The sequence below is a fragment of the Chiloscyllium punctatum genome, chromosome 5 (genome assembly GCF_047496795.1).
Source record: "Chiloscyllium punctatum isolate Juve2018m chromosome 5, sChiPun1.3, whole genome shotgun sequence".
Lineage (NCBI taxonomy): Eukaryota > Metazoa > Chordata > Chondrichthyes > Orectolobiformes > Hemiscylliidae > Chiloscyllium > Chiloscyllium punctatum.
Window position 1 is genome coordinate 118410299 of NC_092743.1, and position 14185 is coordinate 118424483.

General features: G+C 38.8%; 1 protein-coding gene across 4 annotated transcripts in view; it reads right to left on the reverse strand.

Moving 5' to 3' along the window:
• Positions 1-13828, reverse strand: part of deptor (DEP domain containing MTOR-interacting protein) — a 76985-nt gene extending 63157 nt beyond the window's left edge. Inside the window, exons 1-2 of one of the 4 annotated variants that reach the window (XM_072571200.1) lie at positions 13667-13828; positions 12732-12845 (exon numbers count right to left, since the gene is read on the reverse strand). In XM_072571200.1, the coding sequence (XP_072427301.1) occupies positions 12732-12817 (86 nt within the window). In that variant the 5' untranslated portion in view covers positions 12818-12845; positions 13667-13828. Of the gene's footprint in view, positions 1-12731; positions 13387-13438; positions 13487-13531 lie in introns of those variants that run through there. The other 3 variants (XM_072571201.1, XM_072571202.1, XM_072571204.1) reach the window with 3 other exon arrangements.
• Between the last annotated feature and the right edge of the window lie 357 nt (positions 13829-14185).

Here is a 14185-nt window from a genome sequence, read left to right on the forward strand (position 1 = left end):
AGGTAAAAAGCGAGGGTGAAAGAGAATGAGAGACTCACATTTATAAGCTCCAGTTAAAGAGTTACAAATCTTACAGACAAATATAGTCTGGACATCTGCACCAAATCACTGAGTTCAAACATCTGGATGTTCTACTAAAAGGGACTGGATTGTTTGGAATTAAAAGTTAACAGTAAACACATATGCAAAAGACTTGTAACTAAACATTTCGAATCAAAGTAATCGCAACTTTTCGAGCAGAAGTTCAAATTCAAAATTTGCATTTACAAAGCTTAGTAACATAAAGATCAATAAGGACGGCAGACTGTGTGTGGGGGAGCAAATCCTGGCAAAATGAATGGAACACGGCAGATACACATTTATTACAGATACTTAGGAAGTGAAGCATATTGCAAAGAGTAACATAAAAAGCAGTATCTTCGAAAAGGCACTGCTTTGAGAAAGGTACAACAGTAGAAGGACCAATGTACAAATCTTTGAAGGTAGTCAGGCAAATTGGCAAGCTGGTTAAGAAAGCACAAGGTATACTTGTCTTTATAAATAGGAGCTTTGAATGCAAAAACACGAGGAATTCATAATAAAACCTAATAAATCACTGATTATGCTTCAACTGGATTATTGCAGACAACTCTGACCAATATACTCGAAAATGGTTAAAGGTCTTGGAGAGGATGAAAGGAAGTTTACTAAAATAACAACAGGGAGGCAAGATTTCAGTTATCTGGAGAGATTGGAGAAACTGGATTGTTTTCCATTGAGTAAGAGAAAATTAAAAGACGACTCAATGGAACTCCAGTACTGCAAATTCTTAAACGTTTGACAGAGAAAATTGGAAGAGGTTAATAAATGGTTTGATAACTAAAAGCATATAGAATTAAGAAAATTGCAAAGACACCTGGAGGGGAAATGGGTCGACATTACTTTCCCCCAAACAGAATTGTTATGAACTGTACCATACTCACTTAAAAGGGTGAAGGAAGCAAATACCAAATGAAATTCAAAAGCAGATTAGTGTGAAGAGTGGGGGGAGAATTTGCAGAGTTGAGTGGAGAAGTCTACAGAACTAAATTGGACAGCTCAGCATGGATATGACTGACCAGACAGCCTTCTTCTGTAACGTAAAACTCAACCATTTTTTTACTTATAAAGAATCGTAATTGGCAAAACAGATAAAATCATATTTATTAAACTGAGGCAGTGATTGAAGTTTGTTACCAATTAAATAATGGTTTGAATTAAATGAAAAAATGCATCAAGCATTGCAGTTAACAAAATTAGTGACCCAATCTTGTCTACCTGAACTGCAAAGTATTCTGGGATTTATGTCTGATAGAATTTGGAACACCAAGTAGTTCCTCATGGGACACTGGTTAGCAAGGTTAGATCTCATGTAATACAGGGAGAACTAGCCATTTGGGAACAGAACTGGCTTGAATGTTGAAGACGGAGTAGTAGTGGAGGGATGCTTTTCAGACTGGAGGCCTGTGACCAGTGGTGTGTCACATGGATCGGTTCTGGGTCCACGACTTTTCGTTATTTATATAAATGATTTGGATTTGAACATAGGAGATATTGTTAGTAAGTTTGCAGATTACACCAAAATTGGGAGGTGTAGTGGACAGCGAAGAAGGTTACCTCAGATTACAATGGAATCTTGATCAGATGGGCCAATGGGTGGAGGAGTGGCAGACAGATTTTAGTTTAGATAAATACAAGGTGGTGCATTTTGGAAAAGCAAATCAGAACAGGATTTATACACTGAATGGGAAGGTCCTGGGGACTGTTGCTGAACAAAGAGACCTTGGAGTGCAGGTTCATAGCTCCTTGAAAGTATAGGCACAGGTAGATAGGATAGTGAAGAAGGCTTTCCTTTATTGGTCAGAGCATGGAGTATAGGATTTGGGAGGTCATGTTGCGGCTGTACACGACATTGGTTAGGCCACTTTTGGAACATTGCGTGCAATTCTGGTCTCCTTCATTCTGAGGGGCATGGATAGGATAAACAGGCAAGGTCTTTTCCCTGGGTTAGGAAGTCCAGAACTAGACAGCATAGGTTCAAGGTGAGAGGGGAAAGATATAAAAGCAACCTAAGGGGCACCTTTTTCATGCAGAGGATGGTGCATGTATGGAATGAGCTGCCAGAGGAAGTGGTGGGGGCTGGGACAATTACAGCATTTAAAAAGTATCTGGATGGGTATATGAAAAGAAAGGGTTTAGACGGATATGGGCCACATGCTGGCAAATGGGACTAGATTAGGTTGGGATTCCTGGTCAGCATGGACGAGCTGGACCAAAGGGTCTGTTTCTGTGCCGTACATCTCTAAGACTCTAAGTGGGGCATTACAAAGTCGGAGCTGAAGTAGGCCATTCATCTCTCCAAGCTTGCTCTGCTAATCAGTACAGAATTGTGGGTAATCTGATTCTAAATTCTACAGTCCCATGTAGACCTGATAAGCCTGAACACATCATCAAACAAGAAGCTCTCTATCTTGACCTTAAAAATATTCAATAATCTGCCTCCTGAGGCAAAGTTCCAATGTCTTGCTGCACTGTCAGCAAAACAAAATCCTCTCATCTCTGTCTGAAAGAGAGAAACTCTAACCCTAAAAACAAAGAACTGTGGATGCTGGAGATCTGAAACAAAAACAAAAAAATGCTGGAGAAGCTCAGCAGGTCTGGCAGTATCTGTGGAGAGAGAAACAGGGATAACGTTTTGAGTCCAGTGCTGCCAGACCTGGTCTTGAAATGTCGACCTTGCTTTCTCTCCACAGCTTTCAGACTTGCAGGGTTTCTCCAATTCTTTCGGTGTTTGTTGTAAAACAATATACTCTAGTTCTGGTCTCCTCACAACAGCAAGCATCATTTCCATGTTCACCTTGTCAAGGCCATTCAGGAACTGAAACTTCAAATAAATCACACCTCACTCTTCCAAATTCTACTGTAAACAAACCTAGTCTATCTAAGCTTTCTAATAAGCAGCCAGCTCATTTCAAGTCATGGAAATGTGCAGCACGGAAACAGACCCTTGGTCCAACCTGTCCATGCCGACCAGATATCCCAACCCAATCTAGTCCCACCTACCAGCACCCAGCCCATATCCCTCCAAATCTTTCCTATTCATATACCCATCCAGATGCCTCTTAAATGTTGCAATTGTACCAGCCTCCACCACTTCCTCTGGCAGCTCATTCCATACATTTACAACACTGCGAAAACGTTGCCCTTCGGGTCTCTTTTATATCTTTCCCCTCTCACCCTAAACCTATGCCTTCTAGTTCTGGACTCTCCCACCCCAGGGAAAAGACTTTTTCTATTTATCCTATCCATGTCCCTCATAATTTTATAAACCTCTAGAAATGTCACCCCTCAGCCTCCGACACTCCAGGGAAAACAGCCCCAGCCTGTTCAGCCTCTCCCTATAGCTAAAATCCTCCAAACCTGGCAACATCCTTGTAAATCTTTTCTGAACCCTTTCAAGTTTCACAACATCTTTCCGATAGGAAGGAGACCAGAAGTGCACGCAATATTTCAACAGTGGCCTAACCAATGTTCTGTACAGTTGCAACATGACCTCCCAACTCCTGCACTCAATACTCTGACCAATAAAGGAAAGCATACCAAACGCCTTCTTCACTATCCTGTTTACGTGCAACTCCACTTTCAAGGAGCTATGAACCTGCACTCCAAGGTCTTTTTGGTCAGCAACACTTCTTCAGACCTTACCATTAAGTGTACAAGTGCTGCTAAGATTTGTTTTTCCAAAATGCAGCACCTCCCATTTATCTGAATTAAACTCAATCTGACACTTCTCAGCCCATTGGCCCATCTGATCAAGATCCCATTGTAATCAGAGGTAACTTTCTTTGCTGTCCACTACACCTCAATTTTGGTTGAAACTGTGTTGCTGGAAAAGCACAGCAGGTCAGGCAGCCTCCAAGGAGTAGGTGAATCGATGTTTCAGGCATGAGCCCTTCTCATTCCTCATTCCTGAAGAAGGGCTCATGCCCGAAACGCCGATTCTCCTGCTCCTTGGATGCTGCCTGACCTGCTGCGCTTTTCCAGCAACACATTTTCAGCTCTGATCTCCAGCATCCGCAGTCCTCACTTTCACCTCAATTTTGGTGCCATCTACAAACTTTCTAACAATACCTCTTATGCTCAAATCCAAATCATTTATATAAATGAAAGGAAGAGGACCCAGCACCGATCCTTGTGGCATTCCACTGTTCGCAGGTCTCCAGTCTGAAAAACAACCCTCCATCATCACCCTCTTTCTTCTACCTTTGAGCCAGTTCTGTATCCAGATGGTGAGTTCTCCCTGTATTTCATGAGATCTAACCTTGCTAATCAGTCTCCCATGGGGAACATTGTCAAACACTGAACTGAAGTCCATATAGATCACATCTACTGCTCTGCCCACGTCGATCCTCTGTTACTTCTACAAAAAAACTCAATCAAGTTTGTGAGACATGATTTCCCATGCACAAAGCCATGCTGACTATCCCTAATCAGTCCTTGCCTTTCCAAATACATGTACATCCTGTCCCTCAGGATCCCCTCCAACAGCTTGTCCACCACCGATGTCAGGTTCATTGGTCGATGGTTCCCTGGTTTGTCCTTACCACCTTGTTTAAACAGTGTTGCACCACGTTAGCCAACCTCCAGGTCTGGTTGGCCTGCTCTTTGGAGGGTTGGTGTGCGCTCAACTGGCCAAATGGCCTGCTCCCACACTATAGTGATTCTACAAAAGTGATTAATTTAAATTGGAAAATGTTGACAGCCTTGCATTAACCCCTGCAGGACTCAACTGGTCACATCCTGCTGATCTGAAGGAAAAATATTTATGTATACTCTGCCTGCTTAGCAGAAAACAATCTTCTATCCATGTTACTCCAGTGTCTGAAATCTATAAAATTTAAGCTTGGATAAGAATACAAATGAAAGCATGTAACATCAGTAATGGACTTAACTGTAGCTCTTACATTTTAAGGTCTGCTTCTGATATCTTGAAAAACCCTTGGCTCCTTCAAGTTGCAATTTGGTAACAACTGACGTTGAATAAAGTTGTTCAGGTTACATTGAGTTGTGTTACAAAACATTAGCAATCATATACCCCTTTTAAGCAATAAGACTTCCCAAAATACTGAACAAGTGGCCTTTTGGCAAGAAATCCAGCAACAGACAGCCATGTCAAGATTTGAACATGGAATCTGGGTAGTCCTTATGGGCTAAGTACTACATCTCTTAATATAGTTATTCACACAACTACTGAGTAGAAAACATATCAATGATTTTTGTTAAATCTAATGCAAATAAAAGTAATTTCAAGATGGGTTACGTTGTTAACAAAATGCTTAACTGTGTGTTCAATATTTAGGATGTGTCATTAAAAAATAATGACTAAAATGCTTCTTACCATATCTTCAAATATCACAGGTCGGCAACATTTTAAGGCCAAGGGAAAAAAAAAAATCACAGGATCAGCCACACCCACATTATACTTAATGGCAAGTTATAACAGAGGACTTGCCATTGAAAATCTTATGGCTCAGCAGATTATTCAAACTCCCTTTGTCTTGGTCAAGCTTCTATTTCTTTCTTATGTGCTTATCTAACTTCCTTTCAAATACATTTCTGTTATTTGCCTCAATTACCAGGCTTCTGGTAGCACATGATTTAGAGGATTAAAGTGTTTGCCCTGAATTCTCTATTTGATTTAGTAATGACTTTCTTCATAATTATGAGTCATAGTTTTAACATTTTTTGCAAGTTGAATGATTTTCCCCAAGTCTATTCTATTAAACACTTCCACTAAAGTGATTAGGCCTCCCCTCTAAGTTCTTAAAAGACTGAGCTGCAACTGTCAGTTTTACCTGACAGGCTCCTTGGATGCTGCCTGAATTGCTGTGCTCTTCCAGCATCACTAATCCAGAATCTGGTTTCAAGCACTGCAGTCATTGTTTTTACCTAGTTTTACTTTATAGCCCCATTCTCTTATTATCTTCTAGATTCTATCAAAACTATTCTTGCGTCTTTTCCAAAACCTTTTTATAATATGGAGATTAGAAATGTGCACAGTATTCCAAATATGCTTTAACCAGTGATGGATAGGAGGTTAACATTTCTTTTCTGCTTCTGAATTTTATCCCTCTAGAAATAAATCTCAATGCTTTTTTTTAAATTATGACTTTATCAACCACTGGTGCCATTTTCTGTGATTTTTACATACCTACCTCCATTTCATTTAGCTCCTTTACCCAATTTAGATTATTATCCAGCTGTATCTGGCCTCCATGTTCGTGTCGACCAAATGCAATACCTCGCACTTATCTACAATGGAATTAATTTGGCAATCACACATCATTTTGCAAGCTTACTAATATCCTCCTATATTTTGTCAATTTCTTGCTTCGTATAGCTTTATCTTCCAATTTGTTGTTCAGAAATTGTACGTTTGATTTCAGAGTCCAAATTGCTGAGCTAAATAGTGAACACTGGTTCCAATGTCAATCCTTGTGAAACACGGTTTGCCATTTTTGTAGCCCCATGTTGATTTTCTCTTTGGTAGCCAGCTTGTAACCCATTTTTCATCTGATCCTGTTCTCCACATATTTTGACCTTTTAACAAATCTACAGAGGAATATCTCCAAAGAGGTTTTTTGTAAATCCAAATATGTTACATTACATTGTTTATGTTTGTTAAAGTCTTTAAAAGAATGCAACATTGCTCCCTCAACACTTTGTTTCTAGATTTCTGACAGGGCATCTTCGAGAAAAGATTGCATCAATTTTAACACCTAGTGACTAATTCCCTGGATTTGCTTTATCTTACTTTTTAACAACAGGATTCTGATTGGCTAACTTGTCCTCTGACACTAGTCTCTTTTCTAATAGATTGTTATTTACACATACGAGTGCCACTTATCTCTTCCAATGAGACAAGGAGTCTTATCTTCTCCAAGTTTATTTATTTTACTAATTATTTCCTCTTTTCTAATTAAAGTATCCTTGTATCATTATTTGATTTCATGCCCATTTTGTAAGTTTCCCTGATGAATACATAACAGTAGAAATCAAGGAGAAATCACTCGTTATATACACACACAATTCCTGCAGCCAATTTGAAATCCATCAAACAAGATGAATGTCTAATTTCAGTAGTGTTCATTAAGAAGAAGGTGTTAAACCACAACAATGGGGATATACCAGGATAACTCCCTTCTCTTCCTAGATCTTCATAGATGGAATAAATGTTGGTTTCATGTCTCAACACATCAGAAGTCCCTATCACATATAGGAGGTTAATTTACGCAATTACGATTCATCTGCTTAACTTGGCAGACAAGATCCTGCAATTGGCAGGCAATGCAGCTCAGGATCCATGCTATTTTCATGGACTAGGGACCTTCAGGCCAATATTGGGATTACTTTCCATTAACTTATTTTCGTTGGTATGACTTTTACTACTTCCTAACATGAACTGAAAACACAATCCTGACAAGTGTTATTACTTTGAAAATCACTTCGTCACAATTTACTAAATGTTTTAAAGAGGCACGTACACATTATGTATCCTTATTTGTTTTTTTTAATTCAGCAAATTATAAACAATTAATGACAGTGCACTATGCAATTCTAAAGAGATGTTTGATGTAGCAAAATCGAATCTTTTGAATGCAGACAGATGGTTAAAAAACTGAATTGAGTTAAACATTGTAATTTAAATCTGATGATGAATTGGCATTTCAGAAACAAAATAATAAAATGTAATTAGTGAGCATACAGAGCGGATTCTGCCATGAGGTATTTAAATTACCACAAATGGCAATTTTGCATTTGATGTCAGTGCAACTGGGTAAAAATTATCAATTTCAGGCTGATACAAATTATATCCATTTGAAATACAGATGTTTTAAGTGGCGGCAACTGCACCCCTGACATTTCTTGTGAATCTAATTGCTATCGAGAGGCAGTGTTTCTATTGCTGATTGTTATTCAATGACCCTGTTTCAAAATACATGATTCAGTAGAGAAGAGAGCCAAAAATAGGATGTTTAATTGTAATGCAGTTGGCATACAACTTGGCAAAACCTAACCACTATGTTGGCAAGAAAGTTATATACACTCATTGTGCTAATATTTTGGAAGTAGCATTAAAAAAATGAAGAACGTGACATTATGATTGTAAATCAGAGGATACTCCTATATAAGGATGGAGTATTGTGCAATGCATCCTATAATTTATAGAAGCATAAAGCTAAGTTTAACTTTGCCACAATGTCTAATTGCCAAACATTTCAAAGGCCAGAATGAGACTAATAGCTCCTACATATACCTCACAGCCAAACAGAAGACAAAGAATAATAGAAAGTGACTGATGCCTTTTTCAATGTGTGATTTTAAATCTGAAACATGGTACCTGAATTAACATATCTCAAAAAATCATCAAAACTTGACTCGACTACATTGAGAGTTAAAAGATACATACAGCAGTGCTGTCAATAGGAACCCTTGCAACAGAATGCAGCCCATTTTATATTATATGCTTAAAAGTCATGGATATTCAATGTTTCTCTTTAGTCAGTAACTATATGAAGATACATATACACCAGTTTGTCAAGGTATTGTGAGGTTGTCACCATCAGGAAACCAATTTTCTCCCCAAGATGCTGGAAATACAGGCAAAATATATTACAGCTAGATAAGCCCTATATTACAAGCTTATATATGAAGGCTCACCACTTCAGTGAGATACTAGAGAGATGCAAGCTCAATGACTTTACAAGAAAACAATTTAAACAGAAATTACAAACTTTTTAAGTATTCATCTACTTTGATTATTTAATACTGTATGATCTATTTACTGTGATTTTACATAGTATGTTTTAAGCTAGTGCAGAGGATATGTCCCTAATGTTTTGCAACTCATATGGATGGCCATACATCTGAAGCATTAAAAGCTTCTCTCTCCACAAATGCTGCCTCCTGTGTTCATTATTTCCAGTTTTATTTTTGTTTTTCTTTATATTATATGTTCAGCATCTGCTTTATATGACCTTTTCAGAGTTAAAACTGGTTACCTAAATACCAATATCCAGACAATACACTGACAATATTTCCACCAGAATACAGAGTATTTTTGTCCATTAAAATTTACTCTAACCTTGTCTGCCATGCCTGGAACAGAGGCACATTTACAGTCAGTAGCAGTGTGAGAAACAAAGGTGTTGCAAATGATTTCCACAAGGGTATGGTTAACCATGCAAATTCATACAACAATTTGATACTTAGTGTTGCTTCATGAACCCCCAACAAAGATACTAATTTAAATATCGGGGATAGTGAAAGCAAAAACACCAGATACATTGAACATCGTATTACAAAATTAAAGAAATGAAAGGAAGAACTTTAAAGGCCAAAGCCTGTTTTACTTTTGGCTCCTGATAATTTTATTTATATTACACAGGTACCAGCCGTCAATCCAAAAGCAATCCAAAAACGTGAAACAATAGGTTACATTAAAACTGAGTAATTTAGTTTAGCCCTCCAGCAAGAGAAGAAAGGTCATGAATGACAACAGACATAAAATATTTTGTGTAAACCAGCTGCCAAATCTGGTACAAAAGCAAAATTCTATGGATTCTGGAAATCTGAAATAAAAACAAAATGTAGGAAAACCTGAAAAACAAAAACAAAAATTGCTCGAAAATCTCAGCTGGTCTAGCAACACCTGTGCGGGTAAAACTCTGGCAAAAATAGTTAATATTTTGAACACAAAATGATTCCTCTTCAGTTCCAAAACATTAAAAAACTTTTTAAAAAATCAATAAATCATTATGACAGATTTCCAGCATTAGACTCAGAAACAGTAATGTATTATGTAGCGTCAGAATATGGAGGAATGCAACAAGATGTAAATTAGGCTAAAGTCCATATCCCAATGTAAGTGCTCAGAATCCGACAAATAGATTTGTGGAGCTGGAGGTGCAGATTGCCAGGGACTATAGTGGTGTGATAACTTAAACTAGGTTCAAATAAGATAGCACTAGGATCCAAATACTGCTGGATACTTGGTTTTCAGGCAAGGAATTTGTATTGAATATGGGAAATAATACAGTGCTGGAGAGAGTAAGAGCACATCCTGGGCAGGTCAATGGCAAAATCACTTTTGCTAGAGTTAATAAACAAAGATGCCATTACACCCTTAGATGCATTTTGTATGCCACAGAATTTTGGGAAAGAAACAATGGGGCAAATTTGCAGAGGAATCGCAGAGAGATGGAAAAAACTATGCAATACTGATAATGTGGGACTTTAATTGTCCTAATATAGACTAAGAAAATTACATTATAAAAGGCAGAGAGGATAAAGAGTTTTCATGGTATGTTCAAGTGAACCTTCTCTACCAATGCTGGCCCAATGAGTAAAGAAGCATTACTGAATTGGTTCTTGGGAATGAGGTGAGTCAAGTGGATCAACTACTAGTAGGAGAGCATTGAGGACAAATAACCATTGTCTCATAACATCTGGGTTATATTCGGTAAGATAAGGAAATTTCCTGATGAAGGGCTTTTGCCCGAAACATCAATTTTCCTGCTCCTCAGATGATGCCTGACCTGCTATGCTTTTCCATCACAACTCTCTTAGCTCTACTTCCAGCATCTGCAGCACTCACTTTTACCTAAATATGGAAAACTACAACAGCAATCCAAAGTAAAAGTATATAATTGATGGATGGCTAATTTCAGTAGGTCCAGGTAAATTGACTGGCAAGTAAAATTGTAATAGATCAATGGTTTGCCTTTAAAGAAATGACGTTTTCAATTTATAATAGTTTCACAAGGGGGCAAAGCCAACAAAATCAACTTCCTATCTTATTAAAGAGATAAAGAGCAAAATGAAACAAATAAAGGCTGTTTAATATAATACAAGTGGTAACCAGGCTAAATACAGAAAGGAAATAAGAGAAGCAAAGGCAAAGAGACAGGGCAAGAGACTGGCAGCTAACACAGAAGAGAATCTAAAAACTTGTTTTTGGCATAAAAATATTTGTATCAAGTGGGCCAATAGAGAACTTAAGACAATCTACACTTGAAAGCAAAGTGCATTGCTGAGATAGTAAGCGAGTACTCTGCATTTGCTTTTAAGCAGGAAATTGATGCTGCCCAAGTTCAACACTGCATAGATGAAACATTTTTAAAGAGATATTCAAAAGGCTGGATAAGCCATCAATCTGAATCGGATGGATTCAGGGATATGGAGAGAAGGAAGGGAGGAAACTGTAAATTCAGAAAAGGCACAAATTTTAAACAAAAATACATCAGATGACATTATCTAGAAATTATTACCAATGACGTGCTCAAAATATCTTGAGGCAGCATCATATTGTAAAGTTCCAGTCAGGTGCATCAGATACTGTTTTTAGTAGCTTATTTTTGTTTCTTTTGCTTACAGTGAATAGTGATGTAATTAAAAAGGGATCACTGCATTAAAAGGAATTGCAAACTGGTTATTTTCCATTACGATCAAAATATACCAAATAGAATAGAAATATACCAAGATTTGAGGGACTAGGAAAAAATTTAAAATGTATTTCTATTCATTTCAGGTTCTTCAAGATGTATGCGATTGTACAATGTTCTTCACCATTTATAACTCCTCAGATACTGAATAAATATCCACTTTTGGGCTGACAACTGGCAAGCAACATTTGTGCAAAGAAGTGCCAGGTAATGACAATACACAACAAAAAAGATACTAACCATCTTTCCTTGATGATCAATATCATGGGGGTTACCATTTACCAGAAACGGAATTAGACAAGCCATGTAAATACTGTAGCCACAAGAGCAGGTCAGAGATTAGGAATCTTGGAATGCATAACTGACCTCCTGACTCCCCAAAGCCAATCTACCACAAAGCACAACTCATGAGTGTGATGGAATGCTCCCCACTTGGTTGGATGAATGCAGCTCCATCATTCCTCAGGAAGTTTGACGCCATAGAGATACTCCAGTGCATGCGATTGTCACCACATGCACAAAACATTCACATCGGCCACCGCTGACACACAATGACAGTAGTGTTTACCCTCTGCAAAGTGCACTGCTTAAATGCACAGATGCTCCTTGGACAACAAATATATGGGAATACCACAACCTGCAAGTTCCAGCTCTAAACAGATTTGGAAATAAATCATCCTTCCTTCACTGTCACTGGGTCAAAACCCCAGGACTCCGTCTCTAACAGCATTGTGGACCTATCTATACCAAAGAGAGGTTCAAAAAGACAAGTCACAACCACCTTCTCAAGGGCAATGAGGAATGAGCAATAAATAGAGGTCTTCTTTTTAAATGGAGATGAAAAAAGCTACAAATTACAAAATAATGTATTTGACAAATGATAATACATTTCATGTTAAGATAAAAGCACTGTGATAGAGGGGTCACAAAAAAGCTATTTTTCTTAAAATTTCCGAGTAAAGAAACAAGAAAGAAGGCATTAACTTGGTTTCATCTGTGTAGGTTAGACATTATCCCCGTTCCACAGGCCTTTTACTACAAGTACGCTTCTCATAAGGAAAACATTGCGGTTGCACTCCGAAGTAATCAGAAAGACAAACCGGCGACAGTAAAAAGTATAGCAGTGAATAATGTAAAGCTGCAATATTTTGCTTCGATTCGAAAGGATGGAAGAGACACTGGAAACCATCCACAAACAAGTAACCCTACCGGAGCTGCTCCCCCGTGATTAAAACCTCCGCCATGTGCTCAAGATCAGCAGTTTTCTTCTGCACCGCGTTCCCGAGCCCTTCCATTTCGAGGAATTTTCTGGGAATGCAGCGCCTTGTGGAAACGAAAATAAACTGTTTTATGTTCCAGCTTAAGAAGCGACCAAAAAAGCTTTGTTGCCAACACTTCCACCACGAATGAGTTCAACGACAAAAACTCTTCAATATCACGCAGTACAGTTACAACATTGTCGGAGAATTGCGGGGCGCTCTTGTTACAGAATATCGATTTGGTTTTAACTCGAACAAATGTTTACACAGACACCAACAAAGGAAATCGTGCCACACGTTTCTCAACTGCACGGAGCCGCAATTTTCGCGTAAACACTCCCGAAAGCTCAATTAACCCCTCGCCACCGAGAATCAACCCCTTGTGTTGAAACAACTGGTCAGATCAGCAAGAACTTTCCTCCTCCGAGGCCTATTAGTCACTGCAGTAGTTCCATTTGGTGTTAAGCTTGCCCTGAAGAAGCGTCCGAAGAAACGTTAATGACATTCCGGACTTCATGGAACAATCCAGGGACAATGAAACACTCAAATAAACAGAGACAGAGCCCAACTGCAACGGATGCACGTTGGCGAATCCTCCATAAAGTAACTAATCCATCACACTCCAAATTCCACAACATAAAACCAACATGCAAATACCCTCATCCTTATATATCCCGAAGTCAAGTCAAGTAATGCTTTTAGTACAAAGGTTGACGGGTGCACTTTGGCACATCCAATGCCAATTCTCACCTATGTCTGTATTCATCCCTCGGCTGTCAGCGTGCCCCCACCCCTTTTCTCCTGCAGTCTGAAATCAAAACACATTCAGGACATTCTCGCCTTCATGCTAATTCATTTCGAGCCTGGCTCTGCTTTTTTTTTTACCTTCTGCTGGAATGAAGGAAATGGGCTTGCAATCTTTGTGCTATCTCTCAGATGGAAGTTTTCGAGAAGCCAGTGCCCGCCTCTCACTCTCCACGACCAGGGTCCACTCCAGCGGCGCGATCCGAGCCACATATTGGCAACTGCCCGGGAGCTGCGTCAGCTGCCCGCTGAGGGCGGGGTGCGAGCTTTCTGAACCTCTCCCCCGCCCCGCCGAAACGTTGGATCCAGATTGTTAGGTGTGAGTGCAGTGTCATCAGGAGAAAAGAAAATTGTAGCCAAGCCGTATGCCACCCCAAATGTCAATGAGCGTTGATACAAATTGACAGTCACTGATCCGATTTATTGTCGTCTCTATCCACTGATACAGCCAAAATGATTTCCTCCAGCATCATTGTTTTTACTTATATTGCACATTATAAGAAAATGTGTCGAGAATTATGTTGCATTTTGCGCAATTATTAGAGATTATGGGTATCATTGATTTTAGAGGTTGTATGTGTGTCTTTATTTGTTTGTGGG